This window comes from Coregonus lavaretus, assembly GCF_964263955.1.
Source record: "Coregonus lavaretus genome assembly, chromosome: 19".
NCBI classification, from domain to species: domain Eukaryota; kingdom Metazoa; phylum Chordata; class Actinopteri; order Salmoniformes; family Salmonidae; genus Coregonus; species Coregonus lavaretus.
Genome location: NC_140006.1, coordinates 36,172,963 through 36,186,859, shown reverse-complemented (window position 1 = coordinate 36,186,859; position 13,897 = coordinate 36,172,963). Strand labels below are relative to the sequence as shown.

Below are 13,897 nucleotides of genomic sequence, written 5' to 3'. Positions count from 1 at the left end.
ACAGATTTCCTTTGTCTCTAGCAAACTCCACATAAGTCTGAGTAGGATACTTTTTATGAGACCTAAATCTCTGTCGATATGCCTCAGGAACAAGCTCATAGGCACGAAGAACAGTAGCTTTGACCACTTCATAATTCAAACTTTCTTCAAGAGGTAGCGCTGCCAGAACCTCTTGGGCTTTACCTGTTAGTTTACACTGAAGTAATAGGCACCATACCTCTTCGGGCCATTTCAATGCTACCGCTATCCGTTCAAACACACTGAAATAGGAATCAACCTCTGACTCCCTGAACACAGGTACCAAGGTGATCTGCCTACTAATATCAAACGTAGCAGATGACACAGCTGGTGAGGATGGCTCACTAGCAGGCATAGTATTAGCAGAGACTAACCTCGCTGTTTCTGCCTCTAGTTCCATTTTACGCATCTCCAGTTCCATCTTACGCATCTCCAGTTCCATCTTACGCGTCTCCAGTTCTTGATCAAGCCTACGCGTCTCCAGTTTGTCTAGCCTGATTTGTGCCCGCTCTTCCGCCTCCATTTGGAGCCGTGTCAAGCGGACATCCATCCTGGCATCACTGTCAGTCAGTGGGGAGAGTGGGTCATAACGGGAGCCTTAGCCTCGTCCTCAGACACTGATGGGCTTACAGGAACAGCCACCACCTCCCCTACAGGAGCAGCAGACTCAGGCGGCGGTAACTCAAGCACTCGCTCGCTCAACAATATTTCTAACACTGCTTTCCTCACTTCGGCTTTCACTAAAACCCTTGATATCGGTACAGAAAAGTGGTCAGCCAAAACCTGTAGATCCACTCTACGGCAATTCTCAAAAACCCCCCACGTAGGGTTTTCCAAAAATGCCTCCAACTCAAAAGTAGCCATCCTACTAGCAACACGAGCCGTCGACTACTGAACACAAAAAAAAACAGGTAGTACAGCTGCCAAGCTCAACACTGAACCAGACACTTACTAATTTACATGAGTAGCATGGGATAGATCCCGGACGAGCCCCCACTTTATGTTACGAACCCCTTGGCTTTGAACGTCTAGGGTGATGGACATGAGACCCATAACATAATTCATGTAAATTATAAGGGTGGCATGGAACAGTGAGAACAAATATGACACAACAACCATGAACTACCGTCAAACACAAATGGTTTATTTCTGAACACACGGTAAAGGTTTGGGAAAAAGGGCTGAGCAGGACCCAAGAAATGAAACAATAGTGTAAAACACCCCTAAGCTGATCTTGCCTGCCTCAAGAACCGCTAGGCTACTGCTACCATACAAAAATACAGTGGGTGGTCCGCTCAGGTCTAACTAGTGTTTATAGACAGTTCTTTCAACGGGAAATGTATGCCCAAGGGCAGCTAGCTCAAACTCCCCTTTTCCCAGAAACACACAATAGTTACCAAACAGAGTAACCAGCAAACTAATGAGTACTCTAAACACAGGACATCACAGTATCCGTTACTCACATACAAAACAGTGGTCTAACAGAATTACCAATCATAGTAACCAGCAACTGAGTGAGTAAACAAAAACAGGACACCACAGTGTCCATACTCACATACAGAAATATTCTCTCTCTCTCACAAACACAAGTGACTGGTTTTTATATAATGGGATGTGTGATTGAAAAAACGAGTAACAGGTGGTGCAATGCACATGAATGTTCACTGATTGGTCCAATCAGCAGACACCTCAACGACCACCAATCAGGAACATACAGGACACCTGTGATTAGGGCAGAAGGAGTAGAAACACACAAAAACACAGGATACCTGTATCCGTAACAAGGGATATAGGGCTTGATTTGCGGTTGTCCACAACTGTCTGGCTCATAAGGATCCTTCAGGCCCTCATTAATTAAAAACATCCCACGAGCTGAACATTGAGCAAGTCTCAGATGTGACTAGGTATTGCACAGTGGATGTGATCTGTCACTGTCTAAGACCATAGCATTGAGGACAACTGTAGGACCCACATACTGTACACTTGGCATGTAGGGCTATATCAGTTTGCTTGTGTAATGCATCATTTTTACAAAAATCGATCTCACACACACACACACATTAAACAAAGATACAAACACAGACACACACAGACGAACACACACACCCTCCGACATTCCCTCCGACACACACACACACCAACCCCCGTCCCCGACACACACACCCTTCCTTACTTATGTGACTTCTTCCAGCTGGCCCCACTGGCCCCGGCCCCACAGTCGTAAGCCTGGATGATGAAGGTGTACTCCTTCTGGGTCTCACAATCCACTGGGCCCTTGGCCCTCAGGACCCCCTCCCCTGACGTCCTGTTCAGGACCACCGCCTCGAACGGGGCCTCCTGCCCGTGGATCTTAAATGCACAGATCTCCCCTGAACAAGAGGAGGAGGAGGAGGAGGAGGAGGAGGAGGAGGAGGAGGGGGAGGAGAGGAACAAGGTAGAGAGAAATAATTAAAGAGTGATAATGGACACTGTGTGTCGAAACTGTCAACCTATTCACAGATCAGACCTGGAAATGTCTCTGCATGCCGCCACTCTGAACACTGCTGTCGAGGACATTGTGTATGTTTTTAGAGATGGTGGCGAAACACAGCTGAGCTGCTAAGAGACTGAAAGAGTGTTCTGCAGTTGTAATTGCCTCGGTTCTGCAGTGTAATTGCCTCGGTGGCATCATGTCGTGCCAGGTCAGACAGGGAGGAGGAAATGCAATTAGTGTTTGCTTAGTTTTTCGATATTCCTCTCTCCAGGCCACCTTCCAGAAAAATAACGTTTTTAAATCTAATGGTCTCCAATTGGATATATACGAGAGATCATGCTGGTTTGCTATGTCAGCTTTTAATAGCACAAGTGGTGTGATAATCAAGTTCAACTGAAGTTTAATTGTCTGCTGGATATGGTGAGTAATTTTATACAATCGTTTGCTGTAAAAAAAAATCCTCTTTCACTGTACCTTGATGAATGAGTCAGATTGAAATTGTCATATGTAAGCACAACCTCCCTTATGACACAGAGTGTAGTTGTGCCACAGAGTGTGTGCTTGCCTTGTAAGGGTCTCTGGTTCAAGCCTTGCTACTGACTGCCTCCCACGTTCACTACACTGGTGTCAGAAGTGGGATTGATAACCGGTTTCCTATCATTGGAGGCACAGCAAGAGTTGTGTGAGGGTCTTTTAAGAGAAACACTGGGGAACATTTTCTTTGTGATTGGGTAGGGTGGTAAACCACATCCATTGGACCAACACGTGGCGATCTTGTAAGACTTCCTGAACCTCTTGGTGTAGTAGGTTCACAAATCCCTCCAATCCTCCCTACAATATCCTCAACTTGTTCAGAAGCAATGAAATAGTGGGCAATACACATAGTTCATGAACTTGTTGAAACATCACCTCATATTTGAGTCAGTCACACTGCTGAACGCAATTATCTTTGTCAGCATATCTCGCTGACAGAAATTAAATAGGGGCCTGACACCAGACTCGTGTAGTGTCGTCAAGAAGGAAATAAGTACAGATATACTAGGCCAACTCAACAACTACGCCAACTCAACAACTACGCCAACTCAACAATAGACATTTAGTTTCACTCTTTTTCTTTTTTAAATCTTTTTTTTTTTTTTACAGGTTTCCGATTCTGGAACAGTCTCCATCTTTCTGTGAGTGTTATTTTCAGGGATTTGGGGAAATGGCCTTAAGGGAAAGCCTAGCCCCCCTGACACAGTGACAGCCGATATCACCTAAACCCCAGCAGGACATCAGGAACAAAAAGTGCCAGGGCTATCCCTTGTGTGCACAAGCCCCACTGCCAAGCTCTGATAAGCCAAACATGCTCTCTCTCTCTCTCTCTCTTTGCCTCTCACCTCCCCTCCATTTTTTATCCCTCGCTTTCTCTCTTTTTTTTTTAGAACTCATTCCACCCGTTCAATTCGCTCTCCATCCGTAGTTGTGAAATAACAATTTTCCCTCTGCGGTCGGCCCGTCCGTGCTGCTGCCTGGGCTTGCAGTTAAAATTTCCCCTCTATATTTCAAAGCCTTATCGAAATTAAACGGCCACCACAATGGGCGGCGAGGTGCGCAGAGGGAGAAAATAATAATCCAAACACTGCGGGCGGTGTGCGAGGGGAAAGATAAGCACATCAAGGCTCTGCACATCCAGCACCGTCCAAATATTTAGTTAGATGGAGAGGGAGGAAGGGGGAGACAATATGAAAATAGCAAAAACAATCATACACTATATATAAAATACACAAACGTACAGAGTATTTGGAATAAAATAAAAACATTTTGACTTAGTCGTTTGGGTCTGATGCACAGCCATTTCTCGCTCCATCTGGTTGGGCACAAATGTATTTTTCTGGGTAAGGGCAAGGAGCCAGGGTCAGGGAACGTATCGATGGGCACAGTGAGAGAGACATGCCAATGTAAATGTAAATGGTAAAGACAGACAGAGAGATTTCAGGGAAGAAGATTCTTATCGTGTCAGCAGAAGAGCACTTTGCATCTCTCTTGAACACCAATTAGATTGCATCTCACAAGCACTGCCGGGAGATGAGCTCTAATAGTCTGCTATTTACCCTGACTCTCACCATTTTGGGCCTGATCTCTTTGGCATATATCCTACAGGAAGTGGATGTTTTCACAGTAAATGTGAAATACAGATTTTGCATGGGACTTGATGGAGTGTGAAGGTGTTTGATCAGTGTTATAGTTTGGTGGGAAGTGTGAGAGTCAGCTGAAATGATTCAGAGAAAAGTCAATCAAATTGAGCCTATTTAATCTCTATTGAACAATTTGAGCTGGAAAAGAGCATTGCTTTTACTGTGCCAGGTGGTATCCAAGCTCACCTCCAATTGAACTTCTGAAATATCAAAACCAAGTCGTACTCCACTGCAATGTGTTTCGTAAAGATCAGGTTACGGTACTTTGGATGTTCTATAAAATCTTTCACAGACATCAAACACATGGTTTCATTGTAATTGATACTATTCCATTCACTTCATTACAGTCATTATTATGAGCCGTCCTCCCATCACCAGCCTCCTGTGCCGTCTACTGAAGAAGTTACCTTACTTACTCAATATTTGCACCAGTCTGTGAAAAGTTAGCATCTGCCATTATGATTCTGAACAAACAAAGCTCAAGTGAAGAGTAAAAAAAATAAACTGAAGCAGTCTTTATTTACATTTTGAATTAAAGTCTAGTTCCTCATCTTTGAAAGTTTTCTGTTTAATCCCTGAAAATTGGTGCAATAATTGGTGCAAACCCTGAGCTAGCCAATCTGGCCTTTAAGGCTGTGTTTACACAGACAGCCCAATACTGATCTTTTTTCATTCATTGGTCTTCTGACCAATCAGATGAGCTCTGAAAAAGATCTGATGTGAAAAGATCTGATGTGATTGGTCAAAAGACCAATTAGTGAAAAAAGATCAGAATTGGGCTGCCTGTGTAAACACAGCCTATGGGCATCTATCTAGGACAGTGACCCCCAAAATCATCCCCATGTCCAAGTCCCCCTTTCCCTCCTACTTAGAAAGAGATTACTTAATCCACCATGTTAATTATCCTCCTTTTAATCAAATGTCACATTCGATTCCCTTTCATGGTGTGTGTTTTGTCTCATCATGATGATGGCGGAGTTTGTGTGTGCGTGTGGAGTGTATGTGTGTGTATGGAGTGTGTAAGTGTGTGTGGAGTGTGTGTGTGGCTGATTAAAAAGCGGGTCTCTCTTGGCGGCCCTATCGGGAGGCTTATAGTTGCTCATTCTCTCGCCTCTCAGCTAGTGATCTAGCGCTCTCAGAAGAACCCTCGTCCCCTTTCTTTAATTACTCGCTGGAACGACCTGCTGCTAGCGCTCACACACTCCCAAACCAGTGATCTGACACAGACGTGGGAGAATGAGGAAGAGGAAGAAGAGGAAGATGAAGAGGTTAAGGGCCTCGCCTCCTTTTCTCTGAGCTCTTCTGCTTTAGCTTTCTGTTGATTTGTGATATGCTTTTCTACTGTGTGTCTGGATAATGAGCGGCCCAATGAAGGATGGACTGCTAGCGGATTGCTAGTGGATTCGTCAAACTTACACATTACAGTTGCTAGTTGCTATGGGAGATAAGACAAGTTAGATTTTGAATAGAAGTGTTTGAAATATACTCCACAACAGCCTATTAAAGTAATAGCATTTGCACACAAGCACACACACACACTGCCTGAAGGCAACACTATGGATCAAGCTACAGTGAAGGAAAAAAGTATTTGATCCCCTGCTGATTTTGTACGTTTGCCCACTGACAAATAAATGATCAGTCTATAATTTTAATGGTAGGTTTATTTTAACAGTGAGAGACAGAATAACAACAAAAACAAATTTTATACATTGATTTGCATTTTAATGAGGGAAATACGTATTTGACCCCTCTGCAAAACATGACTTAGTACTTGGTGGCAAAATCCTTGTTGGCAATCACAGAGGTCAGATGTTTGTTGTAGTTGGCCACCAGGTTTACACACATCTCAGGAGGGATTTTGTCCCACTCCTCTTTGCAGATCTTCTCCAAGTCATTAAGGTTTCGAGGCTGACGTTTGGCAACTCGAACCTTCAGCTCCCTCCACAGATTTTCTATGGGATTAAGGTCTGGAGACTGGCTAGGCCACTCCAGGACCTTAATGTGCTTCTTCTTGAGCCACTCCTTTATTGCTTTGGCCGTGTGTTTTGGGTCATTGTCATGCTGGAATACCCATCCACGACCCATTTTCAATGCCCTGGCTGAGGGAAGGAGATTCTCACCCAAGATTTGACGGTACATGGCCCTGTCCATCGTCCCTTTGATGCGGTGAAGTTGTCCTATCCCCTTAGCAGAAAAACACCCCCAAAGCATAATGTTTCCACCTCCATGTTTGACGGTGGGGATGTTGTTCTTGGGGTCATAGGCAGCATTCCTCCTCCTCCAAACACAGCGAGTTGAGTTGATGCCAAAGAGCTCGATTTTGGTCTCATCTGACCACAACACTTTCACCCAGTTCTCCTCTGAATCATTCAGATGTTCATTGGCAAACTTCAGACGGCCCTGTATATGTGCTTTCTTGAGCAGGGGGACCTTGCGGGCGCTGCAGGATTTCAGTCCTTCACGGCGTAGTGTGTTACCAATTGTTTTCTTGGTGACTATGGTCCCAGCTGCCTTGAGATCATTGACAAGATCCTCCTGTGTAGTTCTGGGCTGATTCCTCACCGTTCTCATGATCATTGCAACTCCACGAGGTGAGATCTTGCATGGAGCCCCAGGCCGAGGGAGATTGACAGTTATTTTGTGTTTCTTCCATTTGCGAATAATCGCACCAACTGTTGTCACCTTCTCACCAAGCTGCTTGGCGATGGTCTTGTAGCCCATTCCAGCCTTGTGTAGGTCTACAATCTTGTCCCTGACATCCTTGGAGAGCTCTTTGGTCTTGGCCATGGTGGAGAGTTTGGAATCTGATTGATTGATTGCTTCTGTGGACAGGTGTATTTTATACAGGTAACAAACTGAGATTAGGAGCACTCCCTTTAAGAGTGTGCTCCTAATCTCAGCTCGTTACCTGTATAAAAGACACCTGGGAGCCAGAAATCTTTCTGATTGAGAGGGGGTCAAATACTTATTTCCCTCATTAAAATGCAAATCAATTTATAACATTTTTGACATGCGTTTTTCTGGATTTTTGTTGTTGTTATTCTGTCTCTCACTGTTCAAATAAACCTACCATTAAAATTATAGACTGATCATTTCTTTGTCAGTGGGCAAACATACAAAATCAGCAGGGGATCAAATACGTTTTCCCTCACTGTATGTATGACCTCATGACATTTCTCATATAACAAAAACATTTCTACAGCAGGACCTCATCCTTTCCTTTCTCACAATAACCTGCAACACCATTTCATATTGTCACAACCAAGGGCAGTGTTTATTGCCAGTCACGGTGGACAATTCATTAGAATCCCATTGGGCTCTTTCATTAAGATAGGGGACCTCCTAATTGCATTTGGGAGATAGCAGAGCCAACTGTGTGACCCCTGCAGCTAATAAATCTCTCTCTCTCTCTCTCTCTCTCTCTCTCTCTCTCTCTCTCTCTCTCAACACAGGGTACTGGAATTCAATATCACAGACAATTATTGTAATTGCACCAGTACAGTTGTGGGACTTCAATACACAGGACGAACTGGGGTGGTGGGTTGGATGTTAATTGAATCGTATAATACTTTCACACAAAGCATTAGCACGTTTGTTTACCTTACAATTCAGGTGGAGAAGAATGAAAGAATGAGGGTGAGAAAAAGACAGATACTTAAAAGAGAGACAGAGGGAGAGAGAGGCAGAGATATAGCTGTGCCGGGCAGATCTCCCCTGAGTCTGTCCCCCTGTCTGCCTGTCCTCCTCCCTCTACGGATGACCTCTGCTCGGCTTTATTGGCATGGGAAACATATGTTTACATTGCCAAAGCAAGTGAAATAATTAACAATAAAAAATGTATAGTAAGTATTACACTCACAAAAGTTCCAAAATGTCATATTTTGTCTATATACAGTGTTGTAATGATGTGCAAATAGTTAAAGTACAAAAAGGAAAATAAATAAACGTAAATATAGGTTGTATTTACAATGGTTTTTTTCTCCATCTGCAAATCTGCACTCTTTCTCTACCTCCTTTTCCTCCCCCATCTCTTCTCTACCCCCTTTCCCCCCCATCTCTTTCTCTACCTCCTTCCCCCCATCTGTTCTCTACCTCCTTTCCCCCCATCTCTTCTCTACCTCCTTTTCCCCATCTCTTCTCTACCTCCTTTCCCCCATCTCTTCTCTACCTCCTTTTCCCCCCATCTCTTCTCTACCTCCTTCCCCCCCCGTTCTCTACCTCCTTTTCCTCCCCCATCTCTTCTCTACCCCCTTTCCCCCCCATATGTTCTCTACCTCCTTTTCCCCCATCTCTTCTCTACCTCCTTTTCCCCCATCTCTTCTCTACCTCCTTTCCCCCCCATCTCTTCTCTACCTCCTTTCCCCCCCATCTCTTCTCTACCTCCTTTCCCCCCCTGTTCTCTACCTCCTTTTCCTCCCCCATCTCTTCTCTACCCCCTTTCCCCCCCATCTCTTCTTTACCTCCTGTCCCTCTCCCTCATCTCTCCATCTCCACCCCAACTGACCCTGCTGCCCCCCACAGCCGCTTGGTATCCCCGTGGCGGCTACACACTGACAGCTCCCACATCTGCGGTGGTCACAAGGTCACAGAGACAGGGTTTACTGAACGCTGGGAGACCCTCGCTCAGGGATGCCCATCGCCCGGGAAACAACTCTGCTGTGCCGAGGTACAAAGCCAACAGCAATTAGATTGCAACAGAGGCAGAGACGGAATGTATAGTGTACGCTTGTGTAGGTTTAGGCTTGTGTAATTTACAGTGACTAGGGTTGACAGGATTGTAGTATGTAGGATGCCCCTCCTGGGTATCCATAGTTGCCTGTGACTTATTTGCATCAAACTGATTTCAGAAATCATGCTGAACAGTTAATCAAATGGTACCTGGACTATTTACCTTGACCCCCTTTTTTATTTATCTGAATTGTTTTGCACTGACTCTCTTGCACTGGCTCTATTCACACTCACTAGACTCTACCCACACACTCACACATACTACCCTGACACTCCAACACACACACACACACACACACACAAAACACACACACATGCATCTTGACATCACACACACATACATTCATACATAGACACACTTTCACATACGCTGCTGCTACTCTGTTTATTATCTATCCAGATTGCCTAGTCACTTTTACCCCTACCTACATGTCATTGGAGGCTGCTGAGGGGAGGACGGCTCATAATAATAGCTGGAACAGAGCACATGGCATCAAACACCTGGAAACCATGTGTTTAATGTTTTTGATACCATTCCACTTATTCCACTCCAGCCTATACCACGAGCCCCTCCTCTCCAATGAAGGTCCACCAACCTCCTGTGCTACATGTACATATTACCTCCACTACCTCGTACCCCTGCACATTGACTCAGTACCGGTACTCCTTGTCAATTATATAGCCTCATTATTGTTTTTATTGTGTTACTATTTCCTTTTTTATTTAGCAAATATTTTTCGTACTTTTTAACTCTGCATTGTTGGGAACGGGTTTGTAAGTAAGCATTTCACTGTAAAGTCTACACCGGATGTATTCTGCACATGTGACCAATAAAATGTGATTTGATTTTGAAGCCACTAGTGAACACTAAATGCAATTACATACACTGTTGAGGTATGTTATTTTTGTCACCTGCACGTCAATTAGGAGAAAACTGAAACAAATGCATCGCTCACACCCAAAATCCTTTACTCATTCAATCGTCTTATCTTTTATAAATCTAATTTTCACATATGGTAACCTTGAGTGCCCGGCGTGGCGTATACTAATGTATCTCAATTTCATCATTCAGTCTCAGCTCGGTGTTCATCCACTAATCCTTCACTGGCAGTTGGCAGCAGCACCAAGCTGGAGCTTCATCAGACAGTCTATATGTGACTGGCTGCTGCTGGCCAAACAGACTATCAGCCAGAGCTACTCCTTACAGTATGCCAAGCCAAGAGATCCCAGCAAGTCCCAGCAAGCACAGCCAACGTGCTGCGCGCCAAAGACTGTTCATTGCCACACACACACACCCCTCCTCTCAGACCCACACACACACCCACAAGCCAACCGATGGGCTGTATCATATCATCACTAAACATTTGCAGCATCCCAACTGTTTTCCTTGGCACTGACCGAATCTTCTACCGGAAAGTTCCAACATGTCGATGTCGATGCCAAGTGTAGGTTCCAACGGATCATCCGTGACTGTGAAAAAAAACACGTAACAAAAAAAACGTGATTTTCAGACACGTGTGAACACACATGAACAAGTCATGTGGAAAAAAAAACATTCTAATTTATTTGTTTTACCATGTGAAATGTTCACACGTATATTTTTCAAGTATTTGTCCCTTGTTTTTTTTATTGATTTTCACGTGAACTTGCAATTCCACATGTGAAAGTGAGATTTTCATATGTAAAAAAACAACATAATTTTGTATTTTTTTCACATGCAATTTTCTTGTGAGTCAGACACGTGGTTTTCGGACATGTGTGAAGTTCCACATGTTAATTTCTCATGTTTTTCCCTCGTGAATTAATTTTTTATTTTTTTGCAATTCACCTGCAAGTGAGATTTTCACATGTGGAGTTTTCTTACATGTGAACCTGCATATCCAATTCTCACATGTGAAAGTTTTTAACATGTAAAACCGCAAATTCCACATGTGAAACTGCAATTCACGTCAGGTGAAAACATGTTATTCTCCTCACATGTGAAAAGGTGGCGTTAACATGTGAAATTTAAGCTTCACCTGTGAAAACAGCTATTTCATACGTGAAAATGCGATTTCACATGATGAAAATGCGATTTCACGTGTTTTTTTGTAAGGTCATTGCTGTACTACAGGAAATTTCATCTTGGTTTCAAAAAGTTATTCGATAAAGGATTCACATGTAAGTATAAATGACTACTAAAGGACACTAGGACACACACGCGAGTATAACAGATTAGCCATCTACTTTATATAATTACAGCCTGATGCACTCCCGGCGGTGTGCATTACGCATGTCCCATAGCAGAGGGAAAGTGCACAGACACGTCACAGTCCTAGGCTACTAAAATGTTGCAGTCTGTCTTTAGTTTTTAAAACTTGACAATGAATAACCAAAAATCTAAACCTGCAACAAAACACCATGCAAATGAGAAACATGTAGGCCTATTACAGAAACACTTGAGCAGTAGCCTAGGCTGGCTACTCAACTACAATACATTTTGAGTACACAATACAGCAATGCTGCATTCAACCGCACCGGTGATTTATGCAGCTTGAAAAATAAAGAAACCTACCTACGCTTTTTACATTTGCAGTTAAATACTTTTGATTAGGGTCGCAGTATATTGTGCACATCTGCAAGCATAGCAGCAAAGGCTGAACAAATATTATTTCTCTCTTCTTTTGTTAAAATGCTATATACAGCATCCTATGTGTGTTAATAAGTGGCCATTATAAAGGCGCATCTTATTTTAAGTAAAGTTATTGTGTGCACGTTTTTTTCTTAAAACAAACAAAGGGGCGCGTTCCTCTGCCCAGGTGTTGCTGATGCACTCTTAGATAAAAAGGTGCTATCTAGAACCTAAAAGGGTTCTTCGGCTGTCCCCATAGAAGAATCCTTTGAAGAAAACGTTTTGGTTCCAGGTAGAACCTTTTTGGGTTCCATTTAAACCATTTCCACTGAAGGTTCTACCTGGAACTAAAAAGGGTTCTACCTGGAACTAAAAAGGGTTCTCTTATGGGGAAAGCCGAAGAACCCTTTTGGATCCCTTTTTTCTAAGAGTGTACAATGCCTGGATAGGTATTTTAAATATCAGCTAACCACATCAAATGTTATCGCAATCTGGTGCCCGACGACACAGTCGATGACATGGCATGCAACCATTGGTTGATGCATGCAACGTCTGAGCAGGGGAACGCGACCTCAAGAGGACATTTATAATAGCCTGGTTAAACCTGACATTCAGTCGTGTTAAGGCAGGCTAGATTTGAAGAGGACTAAAGGGAAACCATACCAAGAGTTTTGGCAAATTAGAATAAGCTTGTGTTTGATTATAAATAAACATTTAGGGCCGGATTCCCAGACACAAATTAAGCCAAATCCTGGACTAAAAAGTACTTTCATGAGCTTGCTTTTTAGTCCAGGATTAGGCCTAATCTGCCTCTTAGGGAACTGCCCCGTAGGGAACTACTGCCCCGTAGGGAACTGCCCTGTACGAAAGTGCCCCTTTAGGAAACTGCCCCTCTAGGAAACTGCCCCTTAGAGTTTCTCTTTATAATCTTACATTTATATCATTTAGCAGACGCTCTTATCCAGAGTTAGTGAGTGCATACATTCTTTTTTATTTTATTTGTTTTTTTCATACTGGCCCCCCGTGGGAAACGAACCCACAACCCTGGCGTTGCAAAACGCCATGCTCTACCAACTGAGCTACATCCCTGCCGGCCATTCCCTCCCCTACCCTGGACGACGCTGGGCCAATTGTGCGCCTCCCCATGGGTCTCCCGGTCGTGGCCGGCTATGACAGAGCCTGGATTCGAACCAGGATCTCTAGTGGCACAGCTAGCACTGCGATGCAGTGCCTTAGACCACTGCGTCACTCGGGAGGCGAGAGGAAGAAATTTTGATCATGAGTTCTAAGCCTTTGGCTCCAGGGTGAAATTACTCTTCCTCTCTATCTCCATTGGAATGAAACACACATTTCCCTGCCATATTTCTAAGTCCTGTTCTATAGTATCACAGCCTGACCATTCCCAGAGGGAGTCCTTCTCAAGCCTCTTAGTATAAATGTCAGAGTGGCTGAGGGCCCTGACCTCTGTCAGCTCCCACAGTACAGTGTGAGAGAGAAGGGAACATGGCTCAGTGGGTTCAGTACACACGTATGAACACACACACACACACACACAGAGAAGTAACCACGCCATGCAGACACACACACACACATGCATGGACACACACACACAGAGAAGTACCCACACACACACACACAAACACACACCAGGCCAGCGACTGCAGCCAGAGGTCCAGCCCACTGGACCACAACAGGCAGGGGTGTGAGAGGAAGTGACAACCGCTGAATGACAACGACACATAGGAGTCAGTGGATGGGCCCTCGCATACACACCAAGCACACACATCCAAACATCCACTCTACATGTGCAGTCACATAAAGACAACTAACCTTCAAGATACATACACCGTTGCTTTCTACTATCTGACTCCATTCTTAGAGATCTGCCAA

The 13,897-nt window shown here is 44.1% G+C and overlaps 1 protein-coding gene across 1 annotated transcript in view; it reads right to left on the bottom strand.

Annotated features, from left to right (window-relative positions):
* Nucleotides 1–13,897, bottom strand: part of LOC311147062 (calsyntenin-2-like) — a gene marked incomplete at its 5' end in the record, with an annotated part of 260,551 nt that overhangs the window by 65,608 nt on the left and 181,046 nt on the right. Inside the window, one exon of the mRNA XM_084183679.1 lies at nucleotides 2,192–2,387. Coding sequence (XP_084039805.1) covers nucleotides 2,192–2,387 — 196 coding nt within the window. The remainder of the gene's footprint in view (nucleotides 1–2,191; nucleotides 2,388–13,897) is intronic.